This window comes from Capra hircus, chromosome 18, assembly GCF_001704415.2.
Source record: "Capra hircus breed San Clemente chromosome 18, ASM170441v1, whole genome shotgun sequence".
Taxonomy (NCBI): Eukaryota; Metazoa; Chordata; class Mammalia; order Artiodactyla; family Bovidae; genus Capra; species Capra hircus.
This window is the reverse complement of record NC_030825.1, coordinates 46,667,533-46,689,743: the sequence shown is the minus strand read 5'-3', so window position 1 is coordinate 46,689,743 and position 22,211 is coordinate 46,667,533. Positions and strand designations below refer to the sequence as shown.

General features: G+C 54.7%; 2 protein-coding genes across 9 annotated transcripts; one reads left to right on the top strand and one right to left on the bottom strand.

Annotated features, from left to right (window-relative positions):
- On the top strand, window positions 310–10,925 carry LGI4 (leucine rich repeat LGI family member 4). 7 transcript variants are annotated; one of them, XM_018063356.1, is made up of 9 exons: window positions 310–602; window positions 2,645–2,704; window positions 3,110–3,181; window positions 3,437–3,508; window positions 4,861–5,110; window positions 5,334–5,503; window positions 7,565–7,729; window positions 7,813–8,318; window positions 9,953–10,925. In XM_018063356.1, the coding sequence occupies exons 4-9, from the start codon at window positions 3,472–3,474 to the stop codon at window positions 10,265–10,267; spliced, it is 1,443 nt and encodes a 480-aa protein (XP_017918845.1). In that variant the 5' UTR covers window positions 310–602; window positions 2,645–2,704; window positions 3,110–3,181; window positions 3,437–3,471; the 3' UTR covers window positions 10,268–10,925. The 7 variants fall into 7 exon arrangements, with proteins under 7 accessions (XP_017918845.1, XP_017918842.1, XP_017918844.1 ...); XM_018063353.1 differs by having other exon boundaries at window positions 3,039–3,181; XM_018063355.1 differs by having other exon boundaries at window positions 2,641–2,704.
- Window positions 11,928–18,459, bottom strand: FXYD3 (FXYD domain containing ion transport regulator 3). 2 transcript variants are annotated; one of them, XM_013971232.2, is made up of 9 exons: window positions 18,336–18,440; window positions 16,163–16,245; window positions 14,991–15,053; window positions 13,512–13,544; window positions 13,382–13,405; window positions 12,743–12,817; window positions 12,623–12,659; window positions 12,265–12,302; window positions 11,928–12,127 (listed from the first exon to the last, which is right to left on the bottom strand). In XM_013971232.2, exons 3-9 carry the CDS (start codon window positions 15,028–15,030, stop codon window positions 12,108–12,110), a joined length of 267 nt encoding a protein of 88 aa, XP_013826686.1. In that variant the 5' UTR covers window positions 15,031–15,053; window positions 16,163–16,245; window positions 18,336–18,440; the 3' UTR covers window positions 11,928–12,107. The 2 variants fall into 2 exon arrangements, with proteins under 2 accessions (XP_013826686.1, XP_013826685.1); XM_013971231.2 differs by lacking the exon at window positions 16,163–16,245 and having other exon boundaries at window positions 18,336–18,459.

The window sequence follows — 22,211 nt, the reverse complement described above, 5'->3', positions numbered from 1 at the left end:
GCGGCAGGTAGATGTACTCACACTCAGGCACAAGTGGCCCTCACACACACACAAATACACACATGCATACATGCACGCATGTGCACATGGCCTCACAGGACCCTGGCAGCTTCAAAAAGCTCCCTCATCCCCATCTGTCTGAGCCTCTGACCTCGATGGCCCTGTACTCCAGGGTCACCAGCAGTCCTGGTTAATGATAACCCTAATGTGTGTGTAGCCTTGGGGAGGGGTGGTAAGGAGTCGGGGGACAGGAGGGAGGGGACACCTGGCTAGCTTTAGCCAGTGCGCCGTTTTCCTCCCCTTCAGAACCCACTGCTCCAAAGAGGACAGGCCCTGCCACCTTCTAGCTGGCGATGTACCAATGACTTAACTTCCTGTGGCTCAGTTTCTTCTTCTGTAAAATGAAAATAAAAAGTGTATTCGACTCAGAGGGAGGTCCGGATGATGATCTGAAATGACCCATGGAAAACATTTAGAACACAGTTAAGTCTGGCACACAGTAAGTGATCCAAAAAAGAAAAAAAAAAAGCTCTCACCATCATCATCCTTGTGATTCTTCTCATCGTAAACAGGAGTAAGAACCCAGCTGTGCTGAGAACTCAGTGAGTATGGATTTAAGCCTGTCTGTCTTTACTCTGTGTCCCTGGCCCTAAGTTCTTTATTTAGCTTTTCATAGACCCTGTAAAGAAGTTTCTCATCCTTGTTTTACATCTGAAGTACCAGAGATTTGAAGGGCCTTGCTCAAATCACAGAGCTCCTTGGGTGCTGGATAAGCACTTGGTCCAAAATTCACCCCAACCTGTTGGGTACCCACTTTGCTCTAAACCCTCTCTATCCTCTCCCTGAATTCTCTACACATCTGAGAAGTGGGTGCCACAATTGCCCCATTTGACAGATGGGCAAACTAAGGATTAGGGACCCAGATCTGAGTGGCCCTGCCAGAGCAGATGCTGCTAAGCCCCTTGTCCTCCAAGGGTTCTCGGTGTGTGTAGCAGTGCCAACAGAGGCTGTGTTCTCCTCATGCCTTAGTTTTCCCATCTGTAAAGTGGGAGTTAGTAATACTACCCACCTCACGGGCTGTTGGCAGGAGGGGGGTGGGTGGGTGGAGAGCCGAGTAAATTCGTGTCAAGACTGATGCACAGCAAGCTCTCACTGAGCATTATTACTGCTATTTCACATTGACTGTTGAGTAACAAGGGTCATTTATTTCCTTTTGTTATTTAATGGATAGAATCTATCCAGACTGCTAAAAAGCTTGGTCCAAAATGAAAGCAGCCAATATCCATAGGTTCTGACCTCCAAAGGAAGAGAAGCCATGGAGCCGGCTGCCTGGGCTTGCTCCCTGGTTTTGCCCCAGTTATATAACCTAGATCGCAAATGACTGGACCCCTTTCCTCAGTATTTCCTTCTGTAAAATAGCCGTATGATCGTCCCAGACTCAGAGGGTTGTAGTGAGGCAGCATGAGCTAACAGATGAACTGGTAGGACAGGGCGTGGTACAGAGTCAATATTAAAGAAAGGGGTGGCATTCTCATTCTTTTTTTCCTCGGTTTGACTCCCTACCCCTAGTGGGTGGTGGGCACTCAAGGAGTTAACTTCAGGAGGGGCAAGAGAGGTTGTGGGTTTGGAGCAGGGTGGCTGTCCTGCTGAGCATTGCCACCAGAGGGAGCAGCTGGACCTGAGCTGGTCCCTTGAAGCCTCGGGGCCAGTGCCCACCACACCCTCCTGGAGCCAGGGGAGGGGGCTGGATGGGAGTGGCCTGGACGGCTCCAGCCCCTAGTGGTCTCTCCTTCCACGCCCCCTCCTGCCGACAGAGCCATCTGGTCCCCACCCTGGTGACATCCTTCTCACCCTCCGTGAGTGGAGTGGAGTTGGGTGTCTGGGGAGGGGGCTGGCTGGGAGGAGCCAGGGCAGCTCAGCCCCCAGTAGCCCCTCCCCTCCCTTGGGGCCCTCTGGCCCCTTCCCCAGGGGCTGCTCTTCCTATGGCCTCTGACCCCCGCCTCCTTTCCCTGCTTTGCCTTGAGCGCCCGGTGCCCAGAGAGTCCCTTTCCCAAACCTCCCGGGAGAAGGGACGTGGGAGGAGGGGAAGAAACTTCCAGGGAGCTGGAAGGGTTGGGGGGGTGGGGGGGCAGAGGGACAGAAATAAAGACATCAGACAGACACACACACACACACACACACACACAGAAGGAGAGGCCAACAGACAGACAGAGACAGAGAAAAAGAGAAAGAGAAAGACAACTCAGATAGAGAGACAGAGATAGAGAGTGGGAACCAGACTAACAGAGTCAGAAATACAGAAAAGGAGAGAGACACAAAAACAGGGAAAAAGACATAAGCAGAAATTTAGACACTGAAGACATAGAGGAAGAAAGACAGGCTGAAGAGAGACTGAGAGGAGAGAGAAGCCGGGGCAGGGCGTGCCAGCTGGCGGCATGGAGGGTCGCCTGGCATGGGAGATGTAGTGGCCAAGACCTGGGCCGAGCTGGGAGGGCAGAGAAAAGCTGCTGCCTCGGCGGGGGTCAGGGGGCATGGGAGGGGCGGGAGTTCTGCTACTGCTGCTGCTGGCTGGGCTGGGGGTGGGGGAGGCCTGGAGACCCCCAAAGGGAAAGTGTCCTCTGAGTTGCTCCTGCTCCAAAGACAGTGCTCTGTGTGAGGGCTCCGTGGACCTGCCCGAGATCCTCTCCCCGACCCTGCTGTCGCTGTGAGTGTCAGCCCTCTGGGGGCCTGAGGCTGGGGATGGGAGTCCTGGGACCCTGGGGGCTGGAGGGCCTGTCAGGATCTTGGGAGGGGGCAGCAAAGGATGTTGGGAGTCCTGGGAGGGGGCTACTGGGATCTGAAAGGGAGCAGGGGTGGGGATGGGAATTCCAGAGGGCAGGGGCATCTTGGGGGGGGGGCCTCGGGGAGGGAGAACCATGGCGTGTGCAGAGTGCTGCCAGGATCCTTGCCAAGCGAGGAGGGCAATTGCCCGTCTCCCCTGGAATGCAGGGGAAATACACACACCCAGGATCAGGTTCCCTCCTGCCCCCCTCGGACAGGAGCCGGCTCTGGGATGGGAGTGGCGCACTGGAGCGGTTTTCTCCTCACCCACCATTGCGCACGTCCCCAGCTCATTCGTTAGGACCCGAATCACCCAGCTGAAGGCCGGCAGTTTCCTGAGGGTGCCGTCACTGCACCTGCTGTGAGTGGGGTCCGGCTGAGCGAAGGCCACCCGAGGGAGGGGCTGTCCACGCACGTGCACGTGGGGGGCGGGGCGAGCGTGCACACTTGCCTGTTTGTGCATGTCTGTGGAAGTGTCTGTGTGGTCCGCACCCTCACACTGCATGCCCGTGTGTGTGACCACGCCCACGTGGGCCGGGGTTGGGGGCAGCCGAGGCTAACATGTCAGGTGGGGCGCAGGGACTCTGGAAAAATTGCTCTCTTACCTCCTTGCCAGCCTCTTCACATCCAACTCCTTCTCCGTGATTGAGGATGATGCGTTTGCGGGCCTATCCCACCTGCAGTACCTGTGAGTGAGGCTAGGAGGGGCGGGGCAGGAATGGGGGCCTGGGAGAGGAAGGAGGCGCCCCTCCACGGCTCCTAGAGTGGGGGGAAAGGAGGAGCTTGTTGCCCTAGAGAGAAGTGTCTGGAGGGGCAAGACAGCCGGCCTCTTGAGTGGGGTTGGGGCTCCTGCTCAGCTGTGTAATCTCAGCCTGCCCCCACGGCCCTCTCTGTTTCAGGATGCACGAAGTCCTGGGTAACCCATGATTGTTTCTGGTCCTACCTGACTTTCAGGAGACCAGGGAGGGTACAAAGAGGCAAGAGATAAGGAAATGTTCCCAATTAAGAGGCAGCGACTCTGAGTTAGTTGGTGAGGGTGGTACTGGTGGCGGTGGTGGTGTTGACGGCACGACGCCAGCAGTAGTGTTGGCGGAGATGATAATGGGTATGGTGCTCACAGGGAAGCAGTGGCATTATTGCGGATGGCGGAGTGGGGATGATTTTGATAAAAATGGTGGACCCAAGGGTGATGGTGCTGTTGGACCATCAGTGGGCACTGATGATGAAGTCTGAAGGGTTGGTGTTCGTAATAATTATCAGCGCTGTGGACACTGGTGATTATGATACTGGTGTTGGTGGTGGCAGTGGTTTGGGGTAGGATGTTGGTGCAATGCAATGTTGCTGGTATTGGGTTTGGCGGTGATGGTAAAGGTAGGTGTACGTGCAGAAATTGTGGCAGTAGTGGTGCTGATGGCAGGTGATGCTGTGAGCGCCGAGGGTAATGATGATGGGACTGGCAATGCTGGTGCTCGTGGTAACGGTGGCAGTGTGGGTGATGATGGTGGCCGTGGTTTTGGTGCTGATTATGAAGAACGTGTTCTTGGTGATGCTTATCAGTGTTGCTGCTGTGAGGCTGGATGATGTTGATGCTACTGATGTTGGTACTGATGATGGGAATAGCGGGTGATGTTGGTGTTGGTGATGGTGGTGGCGTGGTATGTGGTCGGAGATGCTGGCAGTTTTTGGTACTGGGGGTGATGATGGTGGGAGAGGCACTGGACATAACGGATGATGGTGCAGGTGTGAGTGGTCATATTGGTGTTCGTACTGGGGTTGGTCATGGTGGCTGTGGTGGTGATGGTTCCTGGTGAAGCTGGCGAGGACCATAAGGTCAGGTTCTTGGCTCCTGGGATTGCAGGCTGGGACCTTGGTGAAGAGAGAGGCTCCTGGGAGGTGTTTCCCTGGGTTTATGCAAGGTGTTGGGAGAGAATTCCACATGTTGCCGTGGCCTGTGGCTACCATGGGGTGAGTTCCCCAACCACAGTGGGGCTACAGCAGGGAACCGGGGGACCTCCCCCTGACCCAGTCTTCCCTCCACAGCTTTATTGAGGACAATGAGATTGGATCCATCTCTAAGAATGCTCTCAGAGGACTTCGCTCACTCACACATCTGTGCGTGCTTCCACTGCCCCAGCCCACCCTGGGAGGCACCCCACACCCATCACCCTGGCATCATCCTAGGAGCTGCTGATGGCTTCTCCTTCTCTCCCTCCACCAGGAGCCTGGCCAATAACCATCTCGAGACCCTCCCCAGGTTCCTGTTCCGGGGCCTGGAGACACTGACTCATGTGTGAGGCCCAAGGGGACTGGGAGGGTTGGGGGGATTGGGGGACATGTGGGTGGGGGAAGGGGGCGTCTGTGCCCATTTCTGGTTGGAACAAGTGAGTATGACTGCGATGGTTTTTACATAGTTTCCATGCCACGGTGGGGCCCTAGCCTGGGAAGGGGTGGGGAGTGTGGCCCCCGGCGGGTTGGAAGCCGGGTCGCAGCCCCTCCCCGGCCTCTTGCCCCAGGGACCTCCGTGGGAACCCGTTCCAGTGTGACTGCCGCGTGCTCTGGCTGCTGCAGTGGATCCCCACCGTGAACGCCAGCGTGGGGACCGGGGCCTGCGCCGGCCCCGCCGCCCTGGCCCACATGCAGCTCCGCCACGTGGACCCCAAGACGTTCAAGTGCAGAGCCATAGGTGGGGGCTTTCCCGGCGGGGTGGGAGGGACAGCAGGGGTGGCCAGGGCTGAGGGGCTCACCTCCCTGCCCTGCCAGTTCCTGGCTGAGAGTCTGCTGAGCAAGCATCTCCCGGAGCCTCAGTTTTCTAACCTGTGAATAGGGGTAATACACCGTGACACAGGACTCCTGCAAGAGAGTTCAGTGATGTACTTGGCAGGACGCCTGGGAGGGGAGGCCCTCATAAATGTTCATTCTCATTGTTGTTGTTATTAATATGAAATTGACCATGTAAAAAATATTTCCTCCAATCACTTTGCTTTTCTGCAAATATATTCTGGTACCTTTATGGGTACTGGGCAAAGCAGAGAGCATGGGAGTGATGAAGCCAGCCCTGGATCTGTCCTCACAGAGCCCACACCCAGAGGCAAGCAGAGAGGGCTGGCCTAGAATGACCAGGGCTGAGATGGGGGTAGCACAGAAGGGTCAGGGCCAGGATTGGGGGAGAGAACCCATGGACATGTGGGAGCCCTGAGTCAGAGTGGGAGCCAGGCATAGCTGGAGGGTCTGGAAGGAGTGAAACTTTGAGTTCAGACCTGAAGATCATTACTAACATCATCACCCTCAAAATGTAAGACAAGTGTTTGGTCTTTAGAATTCATAGAACAAGGAAATTTAACTTAGTCACTCTTGGTTCAGTTATTCAACAAACACCTACTGAGGTCCACTTGGTGACCAGCTCTGTAAGAGGCAATGGGCACACTGTGGTGGCCAAGATAACCCGGGGCCTTTGCCTCTCGGGGTCACAGTCCTGGAGGTGGGGAGTCAGACATTAAATAAACATTGCACAGTAAATGCATGGTACCCATTGTGATAAACACAGAGGATGATGAGGGAGTTTAGGGGGTGGTCCTACCTTTCCTGGGGCATCGGAGAAGGCTTCTCCAAAGAGGTAGCGCCAGCTGTGGCTGTAGCCAACTGGAGGACAGAGGACGGGGTCAGCATGTGCAGTGACCCCCCCAAGGCAGCACAAAGCTTGTCCTGACTGAGGATGGAAGGAGGAAGGTCTTGGAGGAGTGAGGAAGGGAAGGACACAGATGAGGTGTCTTACCTGCAAGGGCCTCACTCTGCAGAACTTCGAAAGACACAGAGAAGAAGGTGGACTTTATCCAGAGGACTGTGGGAAGCCACAGAGGGACAGTTTTGAGCACAGAGTGACATGATTTGATGGCCATTAAAAAAAAAATCCCCTTTGGATGGGCATCCTTAGCTGTTTGGTTCGTTGATTCAACCTGGGCCCCTATAAGTAGGTCCTGGCATGTTGAATGAAGTATTGTCACCTGGAGTCCACCACCACCACACTGGACAATCTGGGTGCATTGTTACCATCAATGCTAAGTTGCTGTAACAGAGAGGGTCTAAATACCATGACACAAAGAAAACAGAAGGGTCTGAGGTGAGAGGAGTTCAGGCTGGTGGGGCAGCCCCTGGCTGTTATCCTGCTTTCCATGGTTGAAACCAAGTTGTGACCCCATCCACCTGCCAGTTCACAGGAGGAGGGGAAAGGGACCTAGTCCAGGACAAGCGGTCCTCCTAGAAGTAAGGCGAGCACTAGAACCATCACTCTGCTCTGGCTCATGGCCACATGTCAGGAGGTGGCGTGGGGGCAGTGCTGGGCTCACGGCCTCTGATTGGGTGGCTTTGTGGCCAGATGCAACCCTGTGTGATGGAAAACAGGAAGGATGGATTTGGCTGGACAGTTGGCTCCCTGTGCCTCAGTTTCCTCCTCTGCAAAGTGGATATAATACCAGAATATACCCCACAGGGATCTTGTGGAGTTAAATGAATGATAAAAGTGCTGTTTCTAATTATTTGATGATGCCATCCAGCTTAGAAAATATAGTATCACCGTGTGGTTGTGAGTTAATACGTCCAGGGAGATAAAAAGATTCCACTGTGTATCCCCATGAGGTCAGCACCGTGGTGGTCCTCACTGCAAAGATGTGCAAGCTGAGGCTAGGTGATGAGGACCCTTGGGGGTCCCCCTGGCCTGTCTGACTCTCTCCCCTCCCCCTACCTCCAGAGCTGTCCTGGTTCCAGACGGTGGGAGAGTCAGCGCTGGGCGTAGAGGCTTTCTCCTACCAGGAGGAGCCCTACATTGTCCTGGCACAGCCCTTTGCCGGCCGCTGCCTGATCCTGGCCTGGGACTACAGCCTGCAGCGCTTCCGTCAGGAGGAAGAGCTGTCTGGTAAGCCCCCTCCCATCCTCCCACCTGCCGGATAGCCTGCCCAGCTGGTCTAACAGGGCCCCCTGCTCCCCTGCTCCCCACAGCGCCCTCGGTGGTGTCCTGCAAGCCGCTGGTGCTGGGCCCCCGCCTCTTCGTGCTGGCCGCCCGCCTGTGGGGAGGCTCGCAGCTGTGGGCCCGGCCCGGCCCCGACCTGCGCCTAGCTCCACTGCAGGTCCTGGCCCCACGGCGGCTGCTGCGGCCCAATGACGCTGAGCTCCTGTGGCTGGATGGGCAGCCCTGCTTCGTGGTGGCCGATGCCTCCAAGGCGGGCAGCACAACACTGCTGTGCCGGGACGGGCCCGGCTTCTACCCGCGCCAGAGCCTGCATGCCTGGCACCGGGACACGGACGTCGAGGCCCTCGAACTGGATGGCCGGCCCCATCTGCTGCTGGCCTCTGCCTCGCAGCGGCCCGTACTCTTCCACTGGTTCGGGGGCCGCTTCGAGAGGCGGACGGACATCCCCGAGGCTGAGGATGTCTATGCCACGCGCCACTTCCAGGCCGGCGGGGACGTGTTCCTATGCCTGACACGCTACATCGGGGACTCAATGGTGAGGCTGGGCACAATCCTGTGGGGTGGGCACGGGCCCCACCTGACTGGCAGCAGCTCACTCCCACTCCAGGCTGGCCTCTTAAGCACTGACCCAACCTCACACGCTGGCCTCTGAAGGCTGACCTGCCTGACAGCTGACCTTCCTAATATGCTGATCTTTGAGCTCTGACCCTATCCCAATGCAAACTCCAAGACTGTGGCCCCTCAAGACTGTTGTTTGGTTATTCAGTTGTATCTGACTCTTTGCAACCTCATGGACTGCAGCACGCCAGACTTCCCTGCCCTTCACTATCTCCTGGAGTTCACTCAGACTCAAGTCCATTGATTTGGTGATGCCATCCAACCACTTTATCTTCTGTTGTCCCCTTCTCCTCTTGCCCTCAATCTTTCCGAGTATCAGGGTCTTTTCCAATGAGTCAGCTCTTCGAATCAGGTGGCCAGAGTTTTGGAGCTTCAGCATCAGTCCTTCCAATGAGTATTTAGGGTTGATTTGCTTTAGGATTGACTGGTTTGATCTCCTTGCTGTGCAGGGACTTAAGCATCTTCTCCAATGCCCCAGTTTGAAAGCATCAATTATTTGGTGCTCAGCCTTCTTTATGGTCCAACTCTCACATCCATACATGACTACTGGAAAAACCATAGCTTTGACTAGATGGACCTTTGACCCTAAACCACTCTCCATCTCCCAACACTGACACCGGCCCCAAGATTCTGCTTCTACTCCCAAACTGACACACTCCACTACCTACAATTTTTTTAAAGTTTTTATTTATGGCTGTTCTGGGTCTTCACTGGTTTTTGCTCAGGCTTTCTCTAGTTGTGGCAAAGAGGGGCTAGTCTTCGTTGCAGTGTGCAGGCTTCTCATTGCAGTGGTTCCTCTTGTTGCAGAGCACAGGCTCTAGGCACGTGGGCTTCAGCAGTGGGGCACACACAGCGCTTAATATTTGTGGCTTGTGGGCTCAGTAGTTGTGGCCTGCAGGCTTAATTGCTCCACAGTGTGTGGAATCTTCCCAGACCAGGGGTCGAACCCATGTCCCTTGCCTTGGCAGGTGGATTCTTATCCACTCTGCCACCAGGGAAGTCCCCAGTACTTACATTTAACCACAGCCACCACACCCTGAACCCCCAGGGCTAATGGCCCACTCCCTCCAGCACTCTCTGGAGCGAGATATAGCCATGGGCAGGGCTTTGAGCCTGAGAGGCACTGATATGACTCAGGGGTTCACAGGGTGTCTGCGTGGGGAGCAGACTGTAGGCACAGGGACAAGAGCAAGGAGACCAAGAAGACCAGGGAGGAGGTTATGTGATGGTCCAGGAGGCAGGTGACTGTGGTTGGGCCAGAGTGCAGTCAGAGGAGATGGGAGAAGTGCATACCATCATAGGTGAAACTGACTCCAGGGCTGACTGATTCTATGTGGGGCTGAAGGAGAGGGAAGGGTCCTGAGTGACTCCAAGTCTGTGGGCTGAGCAGCTGGTTGGTGACATTTAGGAAGATGAGAAAGCTGTGGGAGTTTGTGAACCTACAAGCCTCTGTTCCTGAGCTATTTCAAGTCCTCCGGAGCCTAGGGGACCACTGACCAGCAGGCCTGGTCCTGGGGACCCCAGCCCTAATGAGCGGCCCCCCTCCCACAGGTCATGCGCTGGGATGGCTCCATGTTTCGCCTGCTGCAGAAACTTCCCTCTCGAGGGGCCCATGTCTTCCAGCCACTGCTCATTGCCAAGGACCAGCTGGCCATCCTGGGCAGTGACTTCGCCTTCAGCCAGGTTTTCCACCTTGAGCCTGACAAGGGGCTCCTGGAACCACTGCAGGAGCTGGGCCCCCCAGCGATAGTGGCCCCTCGGGCCTTTGCTCACATCACCATGGCCGGCAGACGCTTCCTCTTCGCTGCTTGCTTCAAGGGCCCCACACAGATCTACCAGCATCATGAGTTAGACCTCAGCGCCTGAGTCTGGAAGGGACGTGGGACATGGCCGGCAGGGGGCTGGCATGGGGATTCCTGGGCCTCAGGATGTCCCCTTTACTGCCCTCCTGGCCTTATTCAGAAGTGACAGCTGGTCCTGTGAGATGCTGACCACAAGCCAAGTTCGAGGAAAGAGCTGCCCTTTCAGTCTTAAGCAACATCTTGGCTGGGAGATGACACCAGATGATACTCATCAAAGATGACTTGGGGGCTCAGGCTGGGGGACCACTGCATGGAGCCGGTAGACAAATCATGGTAGGAGGGTAATGTGAAGAGCTCCATGAGTCTGGAGAAGTCTCCCTCAACCCACTCCCACCCCTTCTATTCCCTGTAAAAGTACTGAGAAGGCGATAGCTTTCCTTTCCTTCTAAACTCAATCCGGCCAATCGCTTTTAGTGCCCGCCTTCATGACGTCATCAGTCGCTGGGCAGTTTTCCCTGCCGGGCCTGCTAACTTCCTCTACTGCTTGTGCGCACGCCTGCTGCCGAGGCGGAAGCCCAGTGTGTTGTTCCTCGTGCGCGTGCGCGAGGGATAGGTGGGAAAGACCGAGTTTTAGCCGGGAGCCAGGGGTGCCTCTCCCGGGTCGGTAACACGATCGCGGACGGAAAGTGCATGGGCTCAATAAACGCGCTGAGCACCCGCCCCACCTGCTGTTGTGGGGTTACTGGGAGAAGGTGTCTCCTGTGGCATGGGGTTGGGGTAGGGGAGGAGGAGGAGTGTCCCAGGAGCTATATTAAGGAGAGGGGAGGTGTCCCAGGGTGCGTTCTGGCTGCCCTTGGTGAGCTTTCACGAGGTCTCTAAGGAGTGCGGGCTCGTATGGGGGGCTTTGTGGGGGTGTGCAGGGGATATAAAGGCATTGTTAGGGGGTTAGGTCATGGGCTTATTGTCTGTGTATTCCAGGAGATATTTGGAGGTGTTTTGAAGGGTTTAGGCATTTTTGTGGCTCTTGGGGACTTTTTGAAAGTCTTATTGGGTATTGGAGGCTGTGTAAAGGAGTTCAAGCCTGGTTAGAGGTTCTCACACCATGTAGCTGTTATATATTATTAGAGATATTGTGGGGAGTAATTTAAAGTTCTCATAGGAACATTTGGGTGTTAGGAAGCATCTTTTATAATGAAGTGGGATCTGAGGTGAGTGGGAGGGCCATGAATGCATGCCTTCTAAGTTGCTTCAGTCGTGTCCCACTCCGTGTAACGCTATGGACAGCAGCCCACCGGGCTCCTCTGTCCATGGGATTCTCTGGGCGAGAATACTGGAGTGGGTTGCCATTGCCTTCTCTAGGAGGGTCATAGGGCCTCACTATTATAATCAAGCTATCTGGGTACTCCTGGGTACTAGGATCATTCCACATCCTAGCTTTCCTGGGATGGTCCCAGCGTCCACTTGAGGGCCCAGTATTTCATCTGGCTGGAGCTCCCTTTCAATCTCAAAAATATCCCCTAAGTAGAGCATTTTAAATTGCACGTGTGGTTCCCATGGCCACAGAGGCAGAGGTCGGGCCCCAGGTCATGCGGAAGCAGGCCTGTGGTCTCATTCCAGTGAAGAGATTCAGCTGCCAGCTTCCGTGCCAGCCCCAATGCATATCAACCTTCTCCTGCCCTTTCCGCCACAAACCCCAATGCAAATATAGGGAGTCTCAAGGCTGCTTGGGTATGAGACAAAAATCATTTTAGAGTAAAAATTGAACAGAGACCCCTCCAGGGAGAGGTGAGATGGAGCCCTGGCCAGGCGGTTTGAGGAGGGAGTGGAGAATTCCATCTGGGAGTTCAGGCTCCCTTGCAGAGCCAGGACTTGGGGAAAGAGTGGTCCTTGGAGCTGATCCATTCTCAACAGTTTTGGGCGGAGCCTGGAAGAGGTGACAGAGTCAGCTTGTGAGAGTGGATCAAGTTATTTCTCCTCAGGGTGCCTCCATACACACACACACACCCCATCTCCTCCCTACCCCACTGTGTCCCTCTCAACCCTACTCTGTCCCTGTCTTACCTGGAGTGATGAGAGGTGGGGCATCTCCTGAACGGTGGCTAGGGAGAGAAAAGTGGTGAGATCTCTGATCCCTCCTGTTTCTCCTCTCCTTCACGGCTAGAGGACTCTCAGCTTGCCCTGACATAGCTCCCTAGCTATTTTTTCACAGGGTTACACCATCCCGGGGACCAAAAGCACTTCAGGATTTGAGGCCCTCTGAAGATTCATGGCTGTGAAGAATGAGCCTGGAAAAATCTTAGGAGCAGGAATTTTCCAGGGCAGGGCCCGAAGCCCTGGCTTTTTCCTGTGAGATTTAGCTCTTTACCCCGGAAAGGCAGCTCCAGCATGAGGCAGGCACACTGCCGGGAACGCATCTTACCTGGGCTTCTGTCGGAACTTGCATTTGCATTTCCCACCTGTTAGGGGGAGAGGATGTCAGGGGAGGACACCCCCAGCCCTGCCCTGCCCTGCCCTCCACCCCGCCAGCCCCTGCACTCACTCATGAGGACAATGATGCCCATGGCACACAGAATCCCTGCGAAGATGAGCCCGCCGACCCGGAGGCCGTACCAGTCTAGGAGAAACCCAGAGGGGCCCTTGGTGCCAGCCCATGCCCTCCCCAACCGAGTCCCCAGCTACTTGACAATGGCCCTTGGGCACCTCTGATGTGGGTTATAGCAGTGGAGAGAACAGACGGCTCCCCCCATGCCTCTCTGCTAATTTTACAGGTTGCACAGAGCAAGCACCAGAGATTTAATGTGGTGTTAGGTAGAGAGAAGGAAGGGGTCTGAAGACAAATCAGCAAGTCCAAGAGACAGAAAGTCAGAGGGGAGCTCTTTGAGGGAGAGTGGCCAGGGAAGACTCCTCCGAAAGGGCACATTTGAATAGAGACCTGAAGAGGGAGGGAGTGTGGGGCTATGTGGAAGAAAATGTGGGGAGTCCCAAGGACCAGACTGGCACATCTTATTCCCTTAATCCATCATTTTTACTGGTCAACTGGGGCATTGAACAGTACACCATTAGTCTCACCCCTGAGGTCACCCCCATCAGACCCTCACCCAACCTGTGTGGGACCCTTGGCACAAAATAGGTACGAGGGGTGGGTGGGGGATGCAAAGGGAGGGGCAGAGACTCTCACCATAGTAGAAAGGACTGTTTTTATCTGCAAGGAAAAAAATAAAGAACATGAATCGAGGACAAGAGCTGGGATGCAGGGCTCGTCAGGGAGACTTTGGAGGTGGACTGGTGGAGGAGTCAGTCTGGCTCACCTTCTGGGTCGTTGGCATCCAAGGCAGGCAGGCCTGGTGGGGAGAAGCAGGGAAGGAGAGAGATGGAGGTGCTGGCCTCAGCAAAGCTGGGAGCAAGGCCATGGAACCCCTTGGCCTCAGCAAAGGGTCCCCTGATGGACAGTTCCCCTCCTCTTGAGGGCACAGGGATTCAACCCCAAACTAGTTATCTCTGCACACTCCACCTTGAAAGTGAGGGTTTCCCCTACTGAGCCCCACCCCTGAAGTAGGTTTCCATTTGGGTGGCTTTTGATCACCTAGTCAGCCTTTGGCCTGATGTTGCAGACACCTGACTCACACCCCCCATAGAAATGAGCGAGAGTCTCGTGGGGATGACAGATGGCTTGCACTCCCAGGTGTTCTCAGCCATCATCTCCTGGGTCTGCCACATCCACATCCCAACCCCCATTTCCCTGAAAGTGACTTACTAATTACTAATTTGTTGTTCAGTTGCTACCTCATGTCCATCCGACTCTGTGACCCCATGGACTGCAGCACGCCAGGCTTCCCTGTCCTTCACCACCTCCCTGAATTTGCTCAAACTCATGTCCATTGAGTCAGTGATGCCATCCCAACATCTCATCCTCTGTCGCCCCTTCTCCTCTTGCCCTCAATCTTTCCCAGCCTCAGGACTTTTCTTTGCATCAGGTGGCCGAGAGTACTGGAGCTTAATAAACTCCGTACACCTTAAACTTAATAAAATGAATACACTTTATTTAAAAAAGAACTTTTCATCACTATCCTGAATGGAATACCAGTCTTGCTTGATATAATGGATAAAACAACAAAGACAATGAAAGCAAAGGACTAGGACTGATTTCTGGCCAGAAGTCAGCTGTTTAGCTTTGGGACTAAGCTCTATTCACTCTTTGTTAAAGGGATATTCATATTTTAAAAATTATATTTAAAGCATAGACACATGGTGCTTATTCTGTCCCAGGCACTATCCTTGCTGCTAAGTCACTTCAGTCGTGTCCAACTCTGTGCGACCCCATAGATGGTCCCTGGGATTCTCCAGGCAAGAATACTGGAGTGGGTTGCTGCAAATTGTAACTCGTTTAATCCTCATAGTGACTCTCTGAGTAGGTGCTGCTATTGTCCAGATGGGGAAACCAAGGCCCAGGGGGTTTTTGGTAATTGCCACATAACCACGAAGCTCTTCCCACTTGTAATAAAGTGTTTCGTAGTGTTGAAGATACGGTAGCCCAGGGCCGAGCCTTCTCCCAGATGTCATCAAGGAGACCTCAAGACGATGATGAGCTGTGTGAGCCTTGGCTGTAAGAGGTCCTCCTTTTCATGTCCCTTGAAATCACACGTGTGACACGCCCTGCCCTCTAGGAGATACTGTCCTGAAGCTCCGCACCCCATGGGGGAGGCAGAAAGCCTGAGAGTAACATGCACACGTGATCACCACCCAGCTGAGGGGATGTAGGGAGACGCAGTCCAGGAAGGGACACTCACCTGCCAGGAGGACGAGCAGCCTCAGCGCCACCTCTTGCATGTCAATCGCTGGCCTGGTGGGGTCTGGGGAGAGCGACCAGCTTCAGCAGGGACCCCGGAGGCCTCTGGTTCCCAACCTCCTGCTACTCTGCTCCCCACCCAGGGTACACAGCTCACCCCAGGGCAGAAAGCCTGGCCTTGAAACTCACTGGGCTGAGAGATAAGGAGTGGGAAAGTGCAGTGGGGGCTGGGTGAGAACTCAGACCGGAAGAGGGAGGAGCAATAATAACTCACTGGATGTGGACTTCAGGCTTAAGCGAATCACCCTGGAAACCAGATGAGGAAGGGGCTGCCCACTGTTATCCCCATCTTACAGATGGGGACATTAAGGCTCTAGAGGTGAAAGTGGGTGCTCGAGGTCACCTTGCCAGAAGGCGGGATTTAAACCAGACCTGGCTGACTCTCTCAGGGCCTCGGGGTGTTGTAGGGAATGGAGTGTTGGGAGCCAGGTGGCAGGAGGCCTGGTCCCCAGGGGTGTCTCCCATAGACAGTTTGGAGCCTGCCCGCCCTGCCCAGACTTTGCCGGGCCAGGGCTGGAGCCTGGGCTGGGGCCTGGGCTGCTCAGGGCAGGATGTGGGGTGGAGAGAACTCAGGGAGGGGCGGGGTGCAGGCCTGGAAAAGAATCGCCTGGCTGCAGCCCCAGCCTTATCTTCTGTCCCACACTGCCAGCATCCCACCATCCTCCTTCTGCCCCACCCCCGCCTATCCCACCCTGGTCCTCGGGTCCTGTCTCTACCCTAGTCCCAGCCCCAACCCCTGTCCCTGCCTCTGTTCCCACCAAGCTCCTGCAGCAGCAAACACTTCCTCTTTCCCCAGGTAGGTCTGCCCAGGACGAAGAACACTCCACCGTCCCCTTCCTCGTCATGTTCAGTCCCCCGTGCGTCCCCCTGTCCCCTCCCCTCCCCCTGCCCCACTGCCATAGCACAGCATAGCTTGTCCCAATCTTGATAGCAAGAGCTAACACTTAGATCCACCCGCTGCTGGGCTCCGCCAAATGACCTTGTTGGGTTTTCACTCATGGAACCTCCCAAGAATCCTGGAGACCCCATTTCACAGATGGCAAAGCATACCCCCCACCTCCCCTGAGCCTGGCAGGAAGCCCATTGCATCCCCTGCTCTGCTCCTGTGCACACCTGGAGACAGCGCCCGGTTTCTCTCTGCGCGCTCAGTTGTGTCCGACTCTCTGCCACTCCATGGACTGTAGCTCACCAGGCTCCTAAGTCCATGGAATTTTCCAGGCAAGAATACTGGAGTGAGTTGCCATTTCCTTCTCCAGGTTATCTTCGCAACGCAGGAATTGAAACTGTATCTCTTGCTTGGCAGGCAAATTCTTTACCTATAAGCCACCTGGGAAGCCTGCAACCCACCCCCCCACTACTTCCTCTAGCCTCCATAGAACCCCTACCCTGAGTTTCCTTTTCTGTTTCCAGAATGTTCTACAGATGCCTTTATCTCTCTGTGCCCACCCCAGATCCTGGGAGCCTTCTTAGCGCCCTTGTGTCTGTGCTCAGTCGCCCAGTCGTCTCCAACTCTGCAACCCCATGACCATAGCCCAGCAGGCTTCTCTGTCCGTGGGATTTCCCAGGGAAGAACACTGGGGAGAGCTGCCATTTCCTTCTCCAGGGGATCTCCCCTGCCAAAGGATTGAATCCGTGTGTCCTGCATTAGCAGACGGGTTCTTTACCACTGAGCCACCTGGGAAGCCCTCTTAGCTTCCTTGTTCATCCTGTATACCATACCCACAATGTCAGTCTGAAAATCCATTTCTTGCAAGGAAAGAGCCTGTTGCTTTGGGAAACATTATTAAGGGGTTTGCTGCTGCTAAGTCACTTCAGTCGTGTCCGACTCTGTGCGACCCCATAGACGGCAGCCTACCAGGCTCCCCGACCCCTGGGATTCTTCAGGCAAGAACATTGGAGTGGGTTGCCATTTCCTTCTCCAATGCATAAAAGTGAAAAGTGAAAGTGAAGTCGCTCAGTCGTGTCCGACTCTTAGCGACCCCATGGACCGCAGCCTACCAGGCCCCTCCATCCATGGGATTTTCCAGGCAAGAGTACTGGAGTGGGGTGCCATTGCCTTCTCCAATTAGGACCCCCCCCCAAATAGGGGGCAGGGGCAGAGCTGGAGTGGGTGTGTGGGCAGGACAGCTTACAGGGCCCCAGCTCCGGTCTGTGGAAGGACACTTGTCTAAAGTGAACACACTGGTCTTTGTCCCCCCATGGTAACACTAATGCTGGTGATAAGAGCTGGTCTGATTGAGTGTTTACCCCACGCCGGGCACACTTTTCAGCTCTTTGCACTTATTCATGCATCTAATCTTCACAGCTTGATGAAGTTGGCACTATGATTAGCCCACGTTGCTGTCACAACCCTAGAACCCCTGTGAACTGAATTTAACATTCTATACTGTCTTGCAGGACTCAGAGTCTCAGGGCTTAAGCTTCTTTCCATGGGAGCCTCCAAACCCCCCTGGCTGGTGGGGGGCTCCATAGACCCCATCTCCAGGGATCTCCCAGCATGCCCAGCACAGGGGGCACTGATGGGTGGTCTCAGCCACACCCTAGCCCCTGCACATTGCCACCTGACTGTCCCACACTGCTGGCCGCTGGGAGCTGGCATCTGGACATGTGCCCTCCCTTGCCCTGTTCAAGCTGTTGTGGAAAGAGGTCTCTCTGGCTGCTCCAGAACAGGCTGCGGTCAGGGTGAAGACTTGGAGAGGAAGGCAGCCTGCAGTGGAGGCTGAACCCACCCCTCTGTGCTCTCTCCCAACCCCAGAGATCCCAGTGGCGGTGGGAAGACCATTTCCGCCATCCACCCCCTACTCTCTGTCCCTCTATTTCTCCATGATGGTGGCCAGGCCCTTCAGGCATGAGCAAAATGACTCCCTTGTGCCCCCAAAATCTTCTCGCCACCCCCCTGTTTTAGAGCTTCCCCAGGAAGCCTCCAGCCCCTTTCCCTAGAGGTCTTCAGGACCCGCATATTCCCAACATGAGGACACCCCGAGTCCATCATCATCCACCCATCTCCTCTGATCCCCAATCCAGTCTGGGGTCTATGCAGACACCCCAATATACCCAGACCCACCAGTTTTCCAGACACCCTGTTCCATCTGTGGGCCTTACCCTCCCTCTAGCTGGCTCACTCAGCCCCTTGTACAGAGACTGATGGGGAGGGAAGGCGTTCTCTAATCTGCTCCCCCAGAGAAGGACCTTGATATGGGGAGGTCCTAGGCGTCTTTAACAGAAAGTAGTCGAGAGAGGGGCAGAGCCAAGAAGGAGTTGGAGGGAGAGGGCCCCAGCCCCTCACCTGCGTGCTTCCCAGGCTGTGAGGAGGATCGGGTTCCGGGAGAGTGGGCTGCGTAGCCTGAGTCCTGCCTTTATCCACAGCCACCACGCCCTAAGCAAACCTGGGCAGGTAGAGAACTAGTCTGACTCCCTAAAGCTCAGGGGTTCTCTCACCTCATGCCTGCTCTTAAAGAGACAGTTCCCACTCACACCTCCCACCCCCCTTCCAGTGGCAGGGAGCTCCCCTGGGGTCTCCAAGATCATAGCAACCTTAGGCAGGGCAGGAGAACAGGATGAGGGCTGGAACTTGGCCCCTCACATGCAGGGAGGGTGCGTTCTCCAATCTCTTACCCCTCAGAAAAGGACAGGGAAGGGGGAGATATTCCAGTCTTTAATAGCAGAGCTGCTGCCTGGCGGGGTGATGGGAGAAGGCCATGCTTTGGTTGTAATACTGTAATCTTTCTTACTTAGACTGGGCGTTGTCCTTGGAGGAGGGATTGGTGGCCATCGTGGGAAATCTAAAGTCTTCCTCCGGGATACTTGTTGCTGTTGACACAGTTGGAGGGTCAGCAAAATGGGCCAATAGGCCCAAGGTCATGAGGTGGGGGTGGGATGCCCAAGGGGTAAGGGTGGGGGTGGGGTGGGGGTTGTTGGACCTTAGACCATGACCTCTCCCCTATCCTGCCCATTACGGCCTAGGGAGCTGGACACTAGGTTCCCAGCTCAAGGCAGACCTTCCCAGCCGGGGCTCTTCCCTAGGGTGCTGGGAGCCGCATGTCTCTGCAGTGGGCATTGGGGTGGGGGCTGCCTGTTACCCTGGACAAGACGATTGCACTGTGCTGGCCTCCCTTCCCCCTCCCCCCCCCATGGCATTCCTTCCGGCTGGGGTCTATGCAGGCCCCCACTTGGTTCCCGTTGGGGTGCCCCCTCCCCCCAATTCCTCCTTTTTAGACAGAGGGACTTTTGTCTGGGGGCTGGATGGAGAACAAGGCGCCTTTGAGTGGCTGGCGGAGGATTGGGGTCACGGGGAGGGGCAGGGCCAGGAAAGGGGTGGCTCTGCACTGGCCACCAGCTGGACTCCAGGCGACCCCCAACACCATTGCGGGGGTGGGAAGAAGGCCACCGGAGCCAGGCCAGAGAAAGGGTGCCATGGCAAGTGTTGGAGGGCAGGACAGGGACAGGAGGTTTCGAGGTCAAGGCTCTGCTGGAGTTGTCTGCTGGGGGCAGGGAGAAAGGACCCCCCTACTCCCACTTCTCAGCAGGGAAGGACGAGGGTGGGGCAAGGAATACCCGCCCAGATACATACGTTCTTTATGTGGGTCCCTCGGGCAAATTCTCAATCCCAGGCCCTAGACTAGGACAGGGTCTCCCCCCAATTCCCATCAAGGAGAGGCCAGTCTCAACAAAGAGTGGGGCTTAGTCAGGATGTGGCTCAGTCAAAGCAGGAGGTTCAGAGGGAGTTAGAAACAGAGAAAGGGAGGCCTGATTTGGGGAGGATCCCAGCCCAGCTAAGGGGGTCTTTGTGTCTGGGCAGACAGCATCTCTTTCCCAGACATTTCAGGATAGCCGTGTCCCTTTTAAGACCCCTTTGGTGGTCTTGGGGATGAAGTGGTGTCTCCCTCTGCCGGGAAGTCAGGGAACTGCATGCATCCAAACTTGAGTGGGGACCAGTGCAGGGTGGCTAGGAAGGATGCACCATCCTTCACTGTGCCAGAGTCTGCATACTCAGTTGCCAAAAGGGCCAGACAAGAAGCATGAACAAGTAAAGCAAGACAAGTGTGAGACTACAAGTCACGATGGCAACTTGGCGAACAGAACTGAAGTATCTCCTAGACATCTTGTTATGGGGGAAAAACAGCAAGATGTTGAGAAGTATGCTACCATTTGTAAGGGGGAGAAAGAATGTATATCCGTGTACTTATGAATGAATGAAGTATCTTTGGAGATTGGCACCCATGGTTGCTTCTAAAAAGGAGGACCCAGAAGCTGGGGGATGCCTGGGAAGGGAGACTCACTTACCCTCATACACCCTCTTGTACCTTCTGAATTTTATATCCTGCAAATGTACTACTTTGAGGAAAAAAGTTAAAAGAATTTCAGGATAACCTGTATACAATTCTAGCGAATTGCTTCTATGCTTTCAAAAGATGCCAGCGACCTGGATCTTTATGCAGCACTCTCTATGTTAAAAGTTAGCTTCCATTAAAAAAACTATGCAGGTTAGACAAAACATGTCTAGGGGCTGGTTGCAGCCTGAGAAGAGCACCAGTTAGAGTCTTCTGCCAGCTTTGTTCCCTGAAGCTTTAGTCACGTGATCTTGCATTTGGATAGACAGATGTTTATAAGGCTACACCCAAAGCAGGCTGGCCTAGAATGTGCCCCATCCACGTGGGTGTTGGGCTGGGCCTGGGGCTTAGGGCGGGGAGAGGCAGGGCTTGAGACCCCTGTGTGGTTGAAACGAATGTGAACACTGAGAACCTGGGGAAAGTCTGCAGGGAGTGGAGTGCATGTAAGCGCTTGCATCCTTTGGGGTTTGAATTTTGGGGGGATGAGTCTTCCAAGTTGATCTGACTTCAGTCATATTTAAAGTGTGTCTGCTTATTTATATATGTGTATGCATTATGCGTGTATGATTATATACAAATACATTTATGTGTGTGTGTATGCACTCTTTGCGACCCTATGGGCTGTAGCCCCGCAGGCTTCCCTGTCTATGGGATTTCCCAGACAAGAATACTTGAGTGGGTTGCCATTCCCTTCTCCGGCGGATCTTCCCAACTCAGGGATCGAACCTGAGTCTACTGCATTGCCAGGCGGACTTTTTCACCGCGCAGTCATGGGGGAAGGCTGGGATCAGGGATACACATGGACAGATGAATGTCACCTCGGGGCTTTGTGGAGCTGCTCCCTGTGACATGAGAATCAGCACCTGTGGGAGAAAAGTGGGAACTGTCAGGTCCTGTCCTGCCACTTTGGGGGTGTGGCTGTGGGCATGTTGCTGTCTGCCTGGCCTCCAGGAGTCATGTGAGGTGCCAGACAGGGTGACTCATGGGCTTCCTGGTGGCTCAGTGGTAAAGAATCTTCCTGAGATGCAGGAGACATAAGAGAGATGGATTCGATCCCTGGGTTGGGAAGATCTCCTGGAGAAGAGCATGGCAACCCACTCCAGTATTCTTGCCTGGAGAATCCCCATGCGCAGAGGAGCCTGGCGGGCTACAGTCCATGGGGTCGAAAAGAGTCAGATATGACTGAGCAACTGAGCGCACACACACATATTGTTACCCGGAGCTTTGTGCTCTTGTGTGTGTGTGTGTGTGTGTGTGTGTGTGTGTGTGTGTGTGTGTGTGTGACAGAGAGATCTCCACTCGGAGTTTCTCGGATGTCACCTCACACCAAAAGAAGCCGGAAACACTGATTTTGGGGATGAAACCTCTTGATTTTTAAATGTTGGCAACTGACTTTTAATTTCCTTAACACTTTGTGGGGTAAGTAAAATGTGTCCAAGGTTGGATCCGGCCCTACGGTCACTGGAGTGAGTCCCCATCTTAGGGACTAGGCAAGCTGGGGAGGGGTCAGGGACCACCACCTGCCACCCCGTCTCCCTCCCCAAGCATGTTTCTGCCTCAGGGCCTTTGCAACAACTGCTCTCTCTGCCTGGGATTCTTTTCATGTCTGTCACTAGGTAAGAGCTCATTCTGATTCCTTCTTCAAATCCTGGCTGAAGACGTGGACTTGCCTGACCCTCTCGCCACCTTTCTTTAAGATTTTTTTAAAAATGTGGACTGTTTTTAAAGTGTTTGTTGAATTTGGTACAATATTGCTTCTGTTTTATGTTTTCAGTTTTTTGGCCTCCAGGCATGTGGGATCTTAGCTTCCTGACTAGGGATTGAACTTGAAC

Excerpts from the sequence above, each read along its gene's own strand:
- LGI4 (XM_018063349.1), top strand. The coding sequence starts at position 2,532 with ATGGGAGGGGCGGGAGTTCTGCTACTGCTGCTGCTGGCTGGGCTGGGG. Across the intron at positions 3,182-3,436 it reads GTGCCGTCACTGCACCTGCT|CCTCTTCACATCCAACTCCT; the intron begins GTGAGTGGGGTC and ends CCTCCTTGCCAG. Across the intron at positions 8,319-9,952 it reads GCTACATCGGGGACTCAATG|GTCATGCGCTGGGATGGCTC; the intron begins GTGAGGCTGGGC and ends CCCCTCCCACAG.
- FXYD3 (XM_013971231.2), bottom strand. The coding sequence starts at position 15,030 with ATGCAAGAGGTGGCGCTGAGGCTGCTCGTCCTCCTGGCAG. Across the intron at positions 13,545-14,990 it reads GCTGCTCGTCCTCCTGGCAG|GCCTGCCTGCCTTGGATGCC; the intron begins GTGAGTGTCCCT and ends TCTCCCCACCAG. Across the intron at positions 12,303-12,622 it reads AAGTTCCGACAGAAGCCCAG|CCACCGTTCAGGAGATGCCC; the intron begins GTAAGATGCGTT and ends TTCTCTCCCTAG.